This window comes from Oncorhynchus gorbuscha, unplaced genomic scaffold (genome assembly GCF_021184085.1).
Source record: "Oncorhynchus gorbuscha isolate QuinsamMale2020 ecotype Even-year unplaced genomic scaffold, OgorEven_v1.0 Un_scaffold_584, whole genome shotgun sequence".
Lineage (NCBI taxonomy): Eukaryota > Metazoa > Chordata > Actinopteri > Salmoniformes > Salmonidae > Oncorhynchus > Oncorhynchus gorbuscha.
In genome coordinates, this window is record NW_025745417.1 from 342,158 (window position 1) to 358,805 (window position 16,648).

Sequence of the window (16,648 nt, forward strand, 5' to 3'; positions counted from 1 at the left end):
GTTGACTTCTGTGATCGAAAAAGCCTTGGTTTCATGCATGTCAACATCAGAAGCCTCCTCCCTAAGTTTGTTTTACTCACTGCTTTAGCACACTCTGCTAACCCTGATTTCCTTGCCGTGTCTGAATCCTGGCTCAGGAAGGCCACCAAAAATTCAGAGATTTCCATACCCAACTATAACATCTTCCGTCAAGATAGAACTGCCAAAGGGGGAGGAGTTGCAGTCTACTGCAGAGATAGCCTGCAAAGTAATGTCATACTTTCCAGGTCCATACCCAAACAGTTCGAACTACTAATTTTGAAAATTACTCTCTCCAGAAATAAGTCTCTCACTGTTGCCGCCTGCTACCGACCCCCCTCAGCTCCCAGTTGTGCCCTAGACACCATTTGTGAATTGATCGCCCCCCATCTAGCTTCAGAGTTTGTTCTGTTAGGTGACCGAAACTGGGATATGCTTAACACCCTGGCAGTCCTACAATCTAAGCTAGATGCCCTCAATCTCACACAAAACATCAAGGAACCCACCAGGTACAACCCTAACTCTGTAAACAAGGGCACCCTCATAGACGTCATCCTGACAAACTGGCCCTCCAAATACACCTCCGCTGTCTTCAACCAGGATCTCAGCGATCACTGCCTCATTGCCTGTATCCGCCATGGAGCCGCAGTCAAACGACCACCCCTCATCACTGTCAAACGCTCCCTAAAACACTTCTGTGAGCAGGCCTTTCTAATTGACCTGGCCCGGGTATCCTGGAAGGACATTGACCTCATGAGGATGCCTGGTCAATCTTTAAAAGTAACTTCCTCACCATTTTGCTAAATGGCATATATTATTATTATTATTATTATTATTATAGATAAGCATGCTCCGTTCAAAAAATGCAGAACCAAGAACAGATACATCCCTTGGTTCACTCCAGACCTGACTGCCCTCGACCAGCACAAAAACATCCTGTTGCATTAGCGTAGCCTCTTCTGTAGCCTGTCAACTATGTGTCTGTTTATCCCTGTTCTCTCCTCTCTGCACAGACTATACAAACGCTCCACACCGCGTGGCCGCGGCCACCCTAATCTGGTGGTCCCAGCGCGCACGACCCACGTGGAGTTCCAGGTCTCCGGTAACCTCTGGAACTGCCGATCTGCGGTCAACAAGGCAGAGTTCATCTCAGCCTATGCCTCCCTCCAGTCCCTCGACTTCTTGGCACTGACGGAAACATGGATCACCACAGACAACACTGCTACTCCTACTGCTCTCTCTTCGTCCGCCCACGTGTTCTCGCACACCCCGAGAGCTTCTGGTCAGCGGGGTGGTGGCACCGGGATCCTCATCTCTCCCAAGTGGTCATTCTCTCTTTCTCCCCTTACCCATCTGTCTATCGCCTCCTTTGAATTCCATGCTGTCACAGTTACCAGCCCTTTCAAGCTTAACATCCTTATCATTTATCGCCCTCCAGGTTCCCTCGGAGAGTTCATCAATGAGCTTGATGCCTTGATAAGCTCCTTTCCTGAGGACGGCTCACCTCTCACAGTTCTGGGCGATTTTAACCTCCCCACGTCTACCTTTGACTCATTCCTCTCTGCCTCCTTCTTTCCACTCCTCTCCTCTTTTGACCTCACCCTCTCACCTTCCCCCCCTACTCACAAGGCAGGCAATACGCTCGACCTCATCTTTACTAGATGCTGTTCTTCCACTAACCTCATTGCAACTCCACTCCAAGTCTCCGACCACTACCTTGTATCCTTTTCCCTCTCGCTCTCATCCAACACCTCCCACACTGCCCCTACTCGGATGGTATCGCGCCGTCCCAACCTTCGCTCTCTCTCCCCCGCTACTCTCTCCTCTTCCATCCTATCATCTCTTCCCTCCGCTCAAACCTTCTCCAACCTATCTCCTGATTCTGCCTCCTCAACCCTCCTCTCCTCCCTCTCTGCATCCTTTGACTCTCTATGTCCCCTATCCTCCAGGCCGGCTCGGTCCTCCCCTCCCGCTCCGTGGCTCTACGACTCATTGCGAGCTCACAGAACAGGGCTCCGGGCAGCCGAGCGGAAATGGAGGAAAACTCGCCTCCCTGCGGACCTGGCATCCTTTCACTCCCTCCTCTCTACATTTTCCTCCTCTGTCTCCGCTGCTAAAGCCACTTTCTACCACGCTAAATTCCAAGCATCTGCCTCTAACCCTAGGAAGCTCTTTGCCACCTTCTCCTCCCTCCTGAATCCCCCCCCCCCTCCTCCCTCTCTGCAGATGACTTCGTCAACCATTTTGAAAAGAAGGTCGACATCCGATCCTCGTTTGCTAAGTCAAACGACACCGCTGGTTCTGCTCACACTGCCCTACCCTGTGCTCTGACCTCTTTCTCCCCTCTCTCTCCAGATGAAATCTCGCGTCTTGTGACGGCCGGCCGCCCAACAACCTGCCCGCTTGACCCTATCCCCTCCTCTCTTCTCCAGACCATTTCCGGAGACCTTCTCCCTTACCTCACCTCGCTCATCAACTCATCCCTGACCGCTGGCTACGTCCCTTCCGTCTTCAAGAGAGCGAGAGTTGCACCCCTTCTGAAAAAACCTACACTCGATCCCTCCGATGTCAACAATTACAGACCAGTATCCCTTCTTTCTTTTCTCTCCAAAACTCTTGAACGTGCCGTCCTTGGCCAGCTCTCCCGCTATCTCTCTCTGAATGACCTTCTTGATCCAAATCAGTCAGGTTTCAAGACTAGTCATTCAACTGGGACTGCTCTCCTCTGTATCACGGAGGCGCTCCGCACTGCTAAAGCTAACTCTCTCTCCTCTGCTCTCATCCTTCTAGATCTATCGGCTGCCTTCGATACTGTGAACCATCAGATCCTCCTCTCCACCCTCTCCGAGTTGGGCATCTCCGGCGCGGCCCACGCTTGGATTGCGTCCTACCTGACAGGTCGCTCCTACCAGGTGGCGTGGCGAGAATCTGTCTCCTCACCACGCGCTCTCACCACTGGTGTCCCCCAGGGCTCTGTTCTAGGCCCTCTCCTATTCTCGCTATACACCAAGTCACTTGGCTCTGTCATAACCTCACATGGTCTCTCCTATCATTGCTATGCAGACGACACACAACTAATCTTCTCCTTTCCCCCTTCTGATGACCAGGTGGCGAATCGCATCTCTGCATGTCTGGCAGACATATCAGTGTGGATGACGGATCACCACCTCAAGCTGAACCTCGGCAAGACGGAGCTGCTCTTCCTCCCGGGGACGGACTGCCCGTTCCATGATCTCGCCATCACGGTTGACAACTCCATTGTGTCCTCCTCCCAGAGCGCTAAGAACCTTGGCGTGATCCTGGACAACACCCTGTCGTTCTCAACCAACATCAAGGCGGTGGCCCGTTCCTGTAGGTTCATGCTCTACAACATCCGCAGAGTACGACCCTGCCTCACACAGGAAGTGGCGCAGGTCCTAATCCAGGAACTTGTCATCTCCCGTCTGGATTACTGCAACTCGCTGTTGGCTGGGCTCCCTGCCTGTGCCATTAAACCCCTTCAACTCATCCAGAACGCAGCAGCCCGTCTGGTGTTCAACCTTCCCAAGTTCTCTCACGTCACCCCGCTCCTCCGTTCTCTCCACTGGCTTCCAGTTGAAGCTCGCATCCGCTACAAGACCATGGTGCTTGCCTACGGAGCTGTGAGGGGAACGGCACCTCAGTACCTCCAGGCTCTGATCAGGCCCTACACCCAAACAAGGGCACTGCGTTCATCCACCTCTGGCCTGCTCGCCTCCCTACCACTGAGGAAGTACAGTTCCCGCTCAGCCCAGTCAAAACTGTTCGCTGCTCTGGCCCCCCAATGGTGGAACAAACTCCCTCACGACGCCAGGACAGCGGAGTCAATCACCACCTTCCGGAGACACCTGAAACCCCACCTCTTTAAGGAATACCTAGGATAGGATAAGTATTCCCTCTCACCCCCCCTTTAAGATTTAGATGCACTATTGTAAAGTGACTGTTCCACTGGATGTCATAAGGTGAATGCACCAATTTGTAAGTCGCTCTGGATAAGAGCGTCTGCTAAATTACTTAAATGTAAATGTAAATGTAATGAATAGTCCCCGTGATATGCAACTGTTCAGGGAAGTCAGGAACCAATAAAGGCAGTCAGTCAGGAAAGCTAAGGCCAGCTTCTTCAGGCAGAAGTTTGCATCCTGTAGCTCCAACTCCAAAAAGTTCTGGGACACTGTGAAGTCCATGGAGAACAAGAGCACCTCCTCCCAGCTGCCCACTGCACTGAGGCTAGGTAACACGGTCTCCACCGATAAATCCATGATTATCGAAAACTTCAATAAGCATTTCTCAACGGCTGGCCATGCCTTTCGCCTGGCTACTCCAACCTCGGCCAACAGCTCCGCCCCCCCCCCGCAGCTCCTTGCCCAAGCCTCTCCAGGTTCTCCTTTACCCAAAAACAGATAGCAGATGTTCTGAAAGAGCTGCAAAACCTGGACCCGTACAAATCAGCTGAGCTTGACAATCTGGACCCTCTATTTCTGAAACTATCCGCCGCCATTGTCGCAACCCCTATTACCAGCCTGTTCAACCTCTCTTTCATATCGTCTGAGATCCCCAAGGATTGGGAAAGCTGCCGCAGTCATCCCCCTCTTCAAAGGGGGAGACACCCTGGACCCAAACTGTTACAGACCTATATCCATCCTGCCCTGCCTATCTAAGGTCTTCGAAAGCCAAGTCAACAAACAGGTCACTGACCATCTCGAATCCCACCGTACCTTCTCCGCTGTGCAATCTGGTTTCCGAGCCAGTCACGGGTGCACCTCAGCCACACTCAAGGTACTAAACGATATCATAACCGCCATCGATAAAAGACAGTACTGTGCAGCCGTCTTCATCGACATTGCCAAGGCTTTCGACTCTGTCAATCACCATATTCTTATCGGCAGACTCAGTAGCCTCGGTTTTTCGGATGACTGCCTTGCCTGGTTCACCAATTACTTTGCAGACAGAGTTAAGTGTGTCAAATCGGAGGGCATGCTGTCCGGTCCTCTGGCAGTCTCTATGGGGGTGCCAACAGGGTTCAATTCTCGGGCCGACTCTTTTCTCTGTATATATCAATGATGTTGCTCTTGCTGTGGGCGATTCCCTGATCCACCTCTACGCAGACGACACCATTCTATATACTTTCGGCCCGTCATTGGACACTGTGCTATCTAACCTCCAAACGAGCTTCAATGCCATACAACACTCCTTCCGTGGCCTCCAACTGCTCTTAAACGCTAGTAAAACCAAATGCATGCTTTTCAACCGATCGCTGCCTGCACCCGCATGCCCGACTAGCATCACCACCCTGGATGGTTCCGACCTTGAATATGTGGACATCTATAAGTACCTAGGTGTCTGGCTAGACTGCAAACTCTCCTTCCAGACTCATATCAAACATCTCCAATCGAAAATCAAATCAAGAGTCGGCTTTCTATTCCGCAACAAAGCCTCCTTCACTCACGCCGCCAAGCTTACCCTAGTAAAACTGACTATCCTACCGATCCTCGACTTCGGAGATGTCATCTACAAAATGGCTTCCAATACTCTACTCAGCAAACTGGATGCAGTTTATCACAGTGCCATCCGTTTTGTCACTAAAGCACCTTATACCACCCACCACTGCGACTTGTATGCTCTAGTCGGCTGGCCCTCGCTACATATTCGTCGCCAGACCCACTGGCTCCAGGTCATCTACAAGTCCATGCTAGGTAAAGCTCCGCCTTATCTCAGTTCACTGGTCACGATGGCAACACCCATCCGTAGCACGCGCTCCAGCAGGTGTATCTCACTGATCATCCCTAAAGCCAACACCTCATTTGGCCGCCTTTCGTTCCAGTACTCTGCTGCCTGTGACTGGAATGAACTGCAAAAATCGCTGAAGTTGGAGACTTTTATCTCCCTCACCAACTTCAAACATCAGCTATCTGAGCAGCTAACCGATCGCTGCAGCTGTACATAGTCTATTGGTAAATAGCCCACCCATTTTCACCTACCTCATTCCCATACTGTTTTTATACTGTTTTTATTTATTTACTTTTCTGCTCTTTTGCACACCAATATCTCTACCTGTACATGACCATCTGATCATTTATCACTCCAGTGTTAATCTGCAAAATTGTAATTATTCGCCTACCTCCTCATGCCTTTTGCACACATTGTATATAGACTCTCCCTTTTTTCTACTGTGTTATTGACCTGTTAATTGTTTACTCCATGTGTAACTCTGTGTTGTCTGTTCACACTGCTATGCTTTATCTTGGCCAGGTCGCAGTTGCAAATGAGAACTTGTTCTCAACTAGCCTACCTTAACCTCTTGCTCGTACCTGGCACGCAGGCGTCCCATCTAGAGCTCTGGAAATGCAAATGCACTACGCTAAATGCTAATAGTATTAGTTAAAACTCAAACATTCATTAAAATACACATGCAGGGTATTGAATTAAAGCTACACTCGTTGTGAATCCAGGCAACAAGTCAGATTTTTAAAATGCTTTTCGGCGAAAGCATGAGAAGCTATTATCTGATAGCATGTAACACCACAAAAGACCCGCAGGGGACGTAAAACAAAATAATTCGCATATTCGGCGCTACACAAACCGCACAATAAAATATAAAACATTCATTACCTTTGACCATCTTCTTTGTTGGCACTCCTAGATGTCCCATAATCACTATTGGGTCTTTTTTTCCGATTAAATCGGTCCATATATAGCCTAGATATCGTTCTATGTAGACTGTGTGATATACGAAAAAAATAGCGTTTCATAACGTAACGTCATTTTTTAAAATTCAAAAAGTCGACGATAAACTTTCACAAAACACTTCGAAATACTTTTGTAATGCAACTTTAGGTATTAGTAAACGTTAATAAGCGATCAAATTAATCACGAGACAAAATGTTTCTATAGGGCTCCATCTTGAAATACTGTCCGTGTATTTCTCAACCAAAATATCCGGTCAGAGACCGGACGAAATGGGCTGTCTCTTGTTCGTTTGACCAAGAAACAAATCCTAGGCAAATGACAAGACTGTTGACATCGTGTGGAAGCTGTAGGTACTGCAACCTCAGCCATATTTAATTTCTTTCGCCCATAACAATGGGTTGAAGCGGCTGATGGATATATTTTTCCACTTTCAGTGATCAGATTTTCCTGCACTTTTCAATGAAACTCACGTTCTGTTAAAGCCACAGCCGTGATTTAACCAGTTTTATAAACGTCTGAGTCTTTTCTATCCACACATTCTAATCATATGCATATACTATATTCCTGGCATGAGTAGCAGGGCGCTGAAATGTTGCGCGATTTTTAACAGAATGTTCGAAAAAGTAGAGGGTAGACTGAAGACTACCCTCTATACTGCCCCCGTTGGAGAAAGTGCGTACCCATAGTAAACTGAAAATATTTTTTCCCAAAATTGCTAATATATGCATATAAAAATTATTATTGAATAGAAAACACTCTAAAGTTTCTAAAACCGTTTAAATTATGTCTGTATGTAAAGCAGAACTCTCAGGGCAGCCTTTCTCCCAAATCCTCTCTTGTGAAGAGAAAAGTTGGGTCAACTTTGACATCATGGCCCCCACCCTTCCCAGGCAGCTACGGATCCAGGAACAGTCTCTATCTGTTCAGCGTGATATCAGCTTTCAAATGGCACGTTCATTGTGAGAATCCCACGAGCCCTGCATGTTTCGCGGGCAAAATTGCTCGTGTCCCTCTGAAAAACAGGCACTCTTTTGCGCGCGGCCGATTTGGAGTACGTCTTTTTCCATGATCCAGCATTTGAAGCCGGATTGTCTGTTAGCGTTGATCTTTGTTCTACATGCTAAAAACATCATAAAGCTTGATTTTTCACATTGTTTGACCAGTTTAGTGGACATATAATATGTAAATTGGAAGTTTTGATGCGCAAGAGTGCTGGACCAGAAGTCATTTTGGATGCATTTCAGCCGAAGCTGTTAACATGTGCTAATACAGAGATACACAACGTGAAACCAAACAATGTATTGGGTAAGTATTACTCCGTCTACGTCTCCTGATGGAAGAACATCAAAGGTAAGGGAATATTTATGTGGTTATTTGGTGTTTCTGTGGACTCCAAACGTAGAGGAGACATACTGCTAATATCTGAGCGCTGACTCATAGTATAGCGAAGTGAATGATGTCTGTAACGTTAAAAATAAATGTAATACAGCGGTTGCATTAAGAAGAAGTGTATCTTTGTAACTATATGTAGAACATGTATATTTAGTCATGTTTATTGCTTGTTATCTGACGTTATCTGTCGGAGCTATCATCATTTCTCCTGACATTTTAGTAGCATTTTTTGAAATGTCGTCATTGTAAACCGAGATTTATGGATATAAATGGCATATTATTGAAAAAAAAAATATGTACTGTGTAACATGTAATATTACTGTCATCTGATGAAGATTTTCAAAAGGTTAGTGAATTATTTATTTTTTAATTAATCCTACTTTAAAATTTTATTTTTTCTGGGACAAAATGGCCGCCCCTTGCCTTTTGTTTCGGTGGTTATCTAATATAAATATGTGCTATGTTTTCGCCGTAAAACATTTTAGAAATCTGACTTGCTGGGTAGATTAACAAGATGTTTATCTTTCATTTGAGCTATTGGACTTGTTAATGTGTGGAGGTTAAATATTTTTAGGAATATTTTTTCGCATTGTGCGTTATGGTAATGAGCTTGAGCCGTAGTCACGATCCCGGATCCGGGATGGGGAGTCATAAGAGGTTTTAAATAAAGGTGAAATAAAAATAAAAATAAAAATACTAACCTCTCACCATTACCAATAACAGAGGCTACAACAAAACATGCTAACCTCTCACCATTACCAATAACAGAGGCTACAGCAAAACATACTAACCTCTCATCATTACCAATAACAGAGACTACAACAAAACATGCTAACCTCTCACCATTACCAATACCAGATGCTACAACAAAACATGCTAACCTCTCACCATTACCAATAACAGAGACTACAACAAAACATGCTAACCTCTCACCATTACCAATAACAGAGGCTACAGCAAAACATACTAACCTCTCACCATTACCAAAAACAGAGGCTACAACAAAACATGCTAACCTCTCATATGGTGTGGACGATGTGTGTCTGGTAAACACATGTGGATCTGGTGATTAGTTATCACTTGTTGACCAAGTACAGGAATACTGACCTCAGAGTCTCCAGTTTACAGTGGGGATTCCCCAGTCCAGCAGAGAGCAGCTTCACTCCTGAATCCTTCAAATCATTGTTACTCAGATCCAGCTCTCTCAGGTGTGAGGGTTTTGACTTCAGAGTTGAGACCAGAGAAGCACAGCCTTCCTCTGTGATTAGACAGCCTGACAGCCTACAAAGAGATCATCATGACTTCACAAACACACTGTTAAATTAACACAAGTAGTGTAGAGGGACAATTGCAGATGCATTTGGTTTATTCTCTCAAACAACATATATATTCATCTTCCGTCTCCCAGATTTGTATGTTGATAACGTTATAATAATGTGAAAATAAATACATTGATTCAAAAGGTTTTTCAATAATACATATTTGTCTCTAAACTGAATATTTCTTCCTGATGATTAGTTCTTATATGTCATTTTATTTACTCACAGAACAGCTCTGGAGGCTTTGACCACTGGCAGCAGCCTCAGAAGACCTTCCTCTGATCTGGAGTATTTCTTCAGGTCAAACACATCCAGCTCCTTTTCTGAAGTCAGCAACACAAAGACCAGAGCTGACCACTGTGCAGGTGACAGGTTGGGTTTTGAGAGACTTCCTGATCTCAGGAAGCTTTGGATCTCCTCCACTAGAGAATGGTCATTCAGTTCATTCAGACAGTGGAACAGATTGATGCTCCTCTCTGGAGAGGGATTCTCCCTGATCTTCTTCTTGATGTACTTGACTGTTTCTTCATGGCTCTGTGAGCTGCTTCTTGTCTTTGTCAGTAGACCTCGTAAGTGCTTCTGATTGGACTCCAGTGAGAGGCCCAGAAGGAAGCGGAGGAAAAGGTCCAGGTTTCCTGTCTCACTTTGTAAGGCTTTATCCACAGCACTCTTGTAGACAGTAAATTTAGGCTTCTGTCTTTTCCTCACAGAAAGTTTCCTGGACGTTGATTGAGTTTTGGCCATTAGATTCTCATTGTTGTTGATGAATGAGAGGAACACATATACAGCAGCCAGAAACTCCTGAATGCTCAGATGAACAAAGCAGTACACCTTGTCCTGGTACAGCCCACGTTCCTCTTTAAAGAGCTGTGTGCACAATCCTGAGTACACTGAGGCTTCATTGACGTCAATGCCAGCTTCTTTCAGGTCTTTTTCATAGAAAATCTGATTGCCCTTCACAAGCTGTTGAAAAGCCAGTTTTCCCAGTGACAGAATGCTCTCTTTATTCCAGTGTGGACCTGTCTCTTCTTTCCCAAGATATTTTTCATTCTTCTGTTTGGTATGAAACACCACAAGGTGTGTGTACATCTCAGTCAGAGTCTTGGGCATCTCTTCTCTCTTATGTTTCAGCATGTTTTCAAGGACTGTTGCAGAAATCCAACAGAAGACTGGAATGTGGCACATGATGTGGAGGCACCTTGATGTCTTTATGTGTGAGATGATTCTGCTGGCCAGGTCCTCATCACTGAATCTCTTCCTGAAGTACTCCTCCTTCTGTGGGTCATTGAACCCTCGTACCTCTGTCACCTGGTCAACACACCATGAAGGGATCTTATTGGCTGCTGCAGGTCGGGTAGTTATCCAGAGGAGAGCAGAGGGAAGCAGATTTCCCTTGATGAGATTTGTCAGCAAAACATCCACTGAGGTTGACTCTGTGACGTCACAACAGATCTTGTTCTTCTGGAAGTCTAGGGGCAGTCGGCACTCATCCAGACCATCAAAGATGAACAGAACTTTGTACTTGTTGTAGTTGGAGATTCTTGAATCTTTGGTTTCCATTGAGAAGTGATTAAGAAGTTCAATTAAAGTGTGTTTGTCCTCTTTCATCAAATTCAGCTCCCGAAAAGGGAATGAAAATACAAATTGGACATCCTGATTTGCTTTTCCTTCAGCCCAGTCCAGAATGAACTTCTGCACAGAGACTGTTTTTCCAATGCCAGCGACTCCCTTTGTCAGCACAGTTCTGATACGTTTGTCTTGTCCAGTTAAGGGTTTGAAGATGTCGTTACATTTGATTGCAGTCTCTGGTCTTGCTTGTTTCCTGGTTGTTGTCTCAATCTGTTTCAGCTCATGTTCCTTATTGACCTCTCCTGTTCCACCCTCTGTGATGTAGAGCTCTGTGTAGATCTTATTGAGAAGTGTTGGGTTTCCTTGTTTAGCGATCCCCTCAAATACACATTGAAACTTCTTCTTTAGATTAGATTTGAGTTCACGTTGGCAAATCACAGCAAGCTCATCTGAATGAAGAAATAACACAGAGGATATTAATATTACGTCATTACAGACTGGTGTTATTATTATTGTTATTATTATATTATTATTGCTATTATTGATGGTATTATTAATGTTCTCTCTCTAAATGAATCACCACAACACATCCCTGCTGCTACTCGATGAGGTCACTAGGTGTTGTGTTAAGGCTGCTACAATATCATTGAGTTACACAGCTACTTTAGCTGTACTTTAGCTACAGCTTTTAAATGTTATAAAACATCATTCAACATGAGTCAGACAGATCTTACATTTCTCCAGTGTGTCAGCAAGCTCCTTCTGGTTCATTTTCCTCAGGATGTGCAGTGTGATCTTCAGAGCCCCCTCTCTGGCATTGCTCTCCTGCTTCTCATCTTCAGCATCCACCACTTCCTTATCCTGCTTCTGACTCTCAAAGCCTTCTGGGAGTTCTGTACAAAGATTCCTCTTGAACAGCTTCAGCTCGTTCTTCACAAATGTCATAATTTTCTCTTCAAGCAACTGAAATAAATAAAGTAAATAAGTTAAGCAAGAAACAAAATGCTTTCTCATCAACACATTAATGAATGATTGACAGATCAACTTTACTTGAGGTAAACAAAAACAAATGTACATAACAGGACCACATACACTGAATATGGAGGCCAGGTCTGTTTGATGACTCTGGGAAGACTGACCACTGAGAATCTCTGACTCTGATCTCTCCTGTTGGTTTCTGTGGACAAAATGAAAACAACAACAATAAATGGGAAAATGGGAGGAGAAATGACTAGAGACAGTGTTGTTTAACTCACTGACCAGGACCCATGAGTTCTTCTTACCTTTGTTCAGTAGAAAAGTCTTCCTCTCTAAACATTATAGGAGGTTCCATAGACCGGTCACTCTTCATGGACACACAGCTGGGTACAGGGGTGGCTGGTCTCTCCTGCTTGATTGGTCTTCAACACAACAGAGACAAACATTACATCTCTCATCTCCTCTGAGCGAGCTCAGATATGGACATTTGAGAAGAGTTTTATACCAAAACGCCATATATCACTTTACAGAAATGTTTGCAAATTAGCTTTGGTATATCGCACACTACAGTTGAGGTGCAATGAGAAAGTCATTCTGCTTTGAAAGATGATAAACTTGTAACGTCACTTTTGAGCAAATGTCCTTTGAATATTTTGGTACCTGCTGCAGAGCTCTTCTTTGTCTACAGGGCTTTACTATGGCAGATAAATATATATATATATATATATATATATATATATATATATATATATATATATACACACACAGTGGGGCAAAAATGAGTCAGCCACCAATTGTGCAAGTTCTCCCACTTAAAAAGATGAGAGAGGCCTGTAATTTTCATCATAGGTACATATGCCATACACTGCATCAAATTGGTCTGCATGGCTGTCGTCCCAGAAGGAAGCCTTACTCACACCTGAGACCTTGTAACACTAACGAGTCACATGACCACGGGAGGAAAAATGGCTAATTGGGCCCAATTTGGACATTTTGAGTGGACAGCACATCTACACTGTTATACAAGCTGTACACTCACTACTTTACACTGTAGCAAAGTGTCATTTCTTCAGTGTTGTCACATGAAAAGACATACTCAAATATTTACAAAAATGTGAGGGGTGTACTCACTTTTGTGATATACTGTATATATAATATATATATATTTAATTATCTAGATGTGTGGTGTTTTTAGTTGATGTCATTTGAATTGTCTGTTATGCTATAATGGTTATTTTAATTTTAAATTTTTATTTGTAAGTGGTAAAATGAACTAGAACATTTTGTCTTTTGCAATTCTGAGTAATTACTACTTTAGTAAATAATTACACATTATTCAGTACTGCTGCAGTTACTACATAATTCCAATAGATGGCCACATAAGACCACTAATGACATTTCAGAAGATTAGTTTAGTTTTCTCCCTGGATACACCACCACTCCCCTCACAGGAAAACTCCTGTGTGCTTCTTTCTGTCCCTTTCCACACTGCTAACACAAGAGGAAGGACTGACAAAGCATTTAACAGATTACTGTGAAGTAATATAATGATGATTCATGTTTATTATTACCTGGTTTTATGCTCATGTTTTGAAATTATACTTCATTAATATAACAATTATCAATAAACCTGAAAAGGAATTTAGTCACCTCTGGTCTAGAAAAATGTATTTTCCAGGTACATTCACTGTCAAATGTATCAACCAGCTATTAGTTCGAGCTGCTCTGCCTTCTCTCTCTAGTAGTCAACTCAGCCCCGCTAAAAGGCTGGTGTCGTTACTCTGCCTTCTCTCTCTAGTAGTCACTCACTCAGCTAGTAGTCCCAGCTAAAAGGCTGGTGTCGTTACTCTGCCTTCTCTCTCTAGTAGTCAACTCAGCCCCGCCTTCTCTCTCTAGTAGTCAAAGCCCCGCTAAAAGGCTGGTGTCGTTACTCTGCCTTCTCTCTCTAGTAGTCAACTCAGCCCCGCTAAAAGGCTGGTGTCGTTACTCTGCCTTCTCTCTCTAGTAGTCAACTCAGCCCCGCTAAAAGGCTGGTGTCGTTACTCTGCCTTCTCTCTCTAGTAGTCAACTCAGCCCCGCTAAAAGGCTGGTGTCGTTACTCTGCCTTCTCTCTCTAGTAGTCAACTCAGCCCCGCTAAAAGGCTGGTGTCGTTACTCTGCCTTCTCTTCTCTCTAGTAGTCAACTCAGCCCCGCTAAAAGGCTGGTGTCGTTACTCTGCCTTCTCTCTCTAGTAGTCAACTCAGCCCCGCTAAAAGGCTGGTGTCGTTACTCTGCCTTCTCTCTCTAGTAGTCAACTCAGCCCCGCTAAAAGGCTGGTGTCTAGTAGTTACTCTGCCTCTCTCTCTCTAGTAGTCAACTCAGCCCCGCTAAAAGGCTGGTGTCGTTACTCTGCCTTCTCTCTCTAGTAGTCAACTCAGCCCCGCTAAAAGGCTGGTGTCGTTACTCTGCCTTCTCTCTCTAGTAGTCAACTCAGCCCCGCTAAAAGGCTGGTGTCGTTACTCTGCCTTCTCTCTCTAGTAGTCAACTCAGCCCCGCTAAAAGGCTGGTTACTCTGTCTAGTAGTCAACTCACGTTACTCTGCCTTCTCTCTCTAGTAGTCAACTCAGCCCCGCTAAAAGGCTGGTGTCAACCACTCTGCCTTCTCTCTCTAGTAGTCAACTCAGCCCCGCTAAAAGGCTGGTGTCAACTCACTCTGCGTTACTCTCTTCTCTCTAGTAGTCAACTCAGCCCCGCTAAAAGGCTGGTGTCGTTACTCTGCCTTCTCTCTCTAGTAGTCAACTCAGCCCCGCTAAAAAGCTGGTGTCGTTACTCTGCCTTCTCCGGGGGCATGTTGAGGTAAATTTACTAACCGGGAGGGTTGAATAGTGTAATTAATTGACGGGTTGGAATACGCACTCTGTCTTTTCTATTCCGAGGTTGTTTACTCGCAATATCTGATATTAATATTATGTTTTATATGATGTACAATAATGTATGTTGATGCTAATATGATGTACAATAATGTATTTTATTTTGATGCTAATAATGATGTACAATAATGTATGTTGATGCTAATATGATGTACTATGTACAATAATGTATGTTGATGCTAATATGATGTACAATAATGTATGTTGATGCTAATGCTGATGTACAATAATGTTATGTTGATGCTAATATGATGTACAATAATGTATGTTGATGCTAATATGATGTACAATAATGTATGTTGATGCTAATATGATGTACAATAATGTATGTTGATGCTAATGCTATGTACAATAATGTATGTTGATGCTAATATGATGTACAATAATGTATGTTGATGCTAATATGATGTACAATAATGTATGTTGATTCTAATATGATGTACAATAATGTATGTTGATGCTAATGCTATGTACAATAATATATGTTGATGCTAATATGATGTACAATTATGTATGTTGATGCTAATGCTATGCACAATAATGTATGTTGATGCTAATGCTATGTACAATAATGTATGTTGATGCTAATGCTATGTACAATAATGTATGTTGATGCTAATGCTATGTACAATAATGTATGTTGATGCTAATGCTATGTACAATAATGTATGTTGATGCTAATATGATGTACAATATTCAGTTATGTTTCCATATGATAACAATAGACTAATATATTCAATATGTTATAAACTATTGTTTTTTTAAACAGTTTCACTAATTAATTCTAATTAACTTAATCATGATGACCCCTCACTATTGACATTAGTTGCACTAATTGCACTGTTTGTCTACATAACCTGGTTCAAGTATTCATGACATCACGCTGAAGACACAGTGATGCTGAAACGTTGGTAAAAACCCAATAAATTACTGGGAGTTTATGTATGGAGTTTATATATGGAGTTTATGTATGGAGTTTATATATGGAGTTTATACATGGAGTTTATATATGGAGTTTATATATGGAGTTTATATATGGAGTTTATATATGGAGTTTATACATGGAGTTTATATATGGAGTTTATATATGGAGTTTATATATGGAGTTTATACATGGAGTTTATATATGGAGTTTATATATGGGGTTTATATATGGAGTTTATACAGTATATGGAGTTTATATATGGAGTTTATACATGGAGTTATATATATATGGAGTTTTATGGAGTTTATATATGGAGTTTATATATGGAGTTTATATATGGAGTTTATATATGGAGTTTATATATGGAGTTTATATATGGAGTTTATATATGGAGTTTATATATGGAGTTTATACAGTATATGGAGTTTAGTTTATATATGGAGTTTATATATGGAGTTTATACAGTATATGGAGTTTATATATGGAGTTTATATGGAGTTTATATATGGAGTTTATATATGGAGTTTATATGGAGTTTATATATGGAGTTTATATATGGAGTTTATATATGGAGTTTATATATGGAGTTTATATATGGAGTTTATATATGGAGTTTATACAGTATATGGAGTTTATATATGGAGTTTATACATGGAGTTTATATATGGAGTTTATATATATGGAGTTTATATATGGAGTTTATATATGGAGTTTAGTTTATATATGGAGTTTATATATGGAGTTTATATATGGAGTTTATATGGAGTTTATATATGGAGTTTATATATGGAGTTTTATATATGGAGTTTAGTTTATACATGGAGTTTATATA

General features: G+C 43.0%; 2 protein-coding genes across 6 annotated transcripts in view; one reads left to right on the plus strand and one right to left on the minus strand.

The window, feature by feature from the left end:
- LOC124018858 overlaps positions 1-16,648 on the plus strand; it is a 292,551-nt gene that overhangs the window by 192,609 nt on the left and 83,294 nt on the right. The gene's annotated exons all lie outside the window — the stretch shown is intronic.
- Positions 1-16,648, minus strand: part of LOC124018853 (NLR family CARD domain-containing protein 3-like) — a 111,947-nt gene that overhangs the window by 69,446 nt on the left and 25,853 nt on the right. For 3 of the 4 annotated variants that reach the window (XR_006835688.1, XM_046334149.1, XM_046334147.1), the window contains exons 2-6: positions 12,287-12,403; positions 12,096-12,180; positions 11,738-11,966; positions 9,661-11,452; positions 9,223-9,396 (exon numbers count right to left, since the gene is read on the minus strand). Coding sequence is in view for 3 of the 4 variants with exons in the window: in XM_046334149.1 (XP_046190105.1) it covers positions 9,223-9,396; positions 9,661-11,452; positions 11,738-11,966; positions 12,096-12,180; positions 12,287-12,403 (2,397 nt within the window). In the remaining variant the exon portion in view is untranslated. The remainder of the gene's footprint in view (positions 1-9,222; positions 9,397-9,660; positions 11,453-11,737; positions 11,967-12,095; positions 12,181-12,286; positions 12,404-16,648) is intronic. The other variant, XM_046334150.1, reaches the window with a different exon arrangement.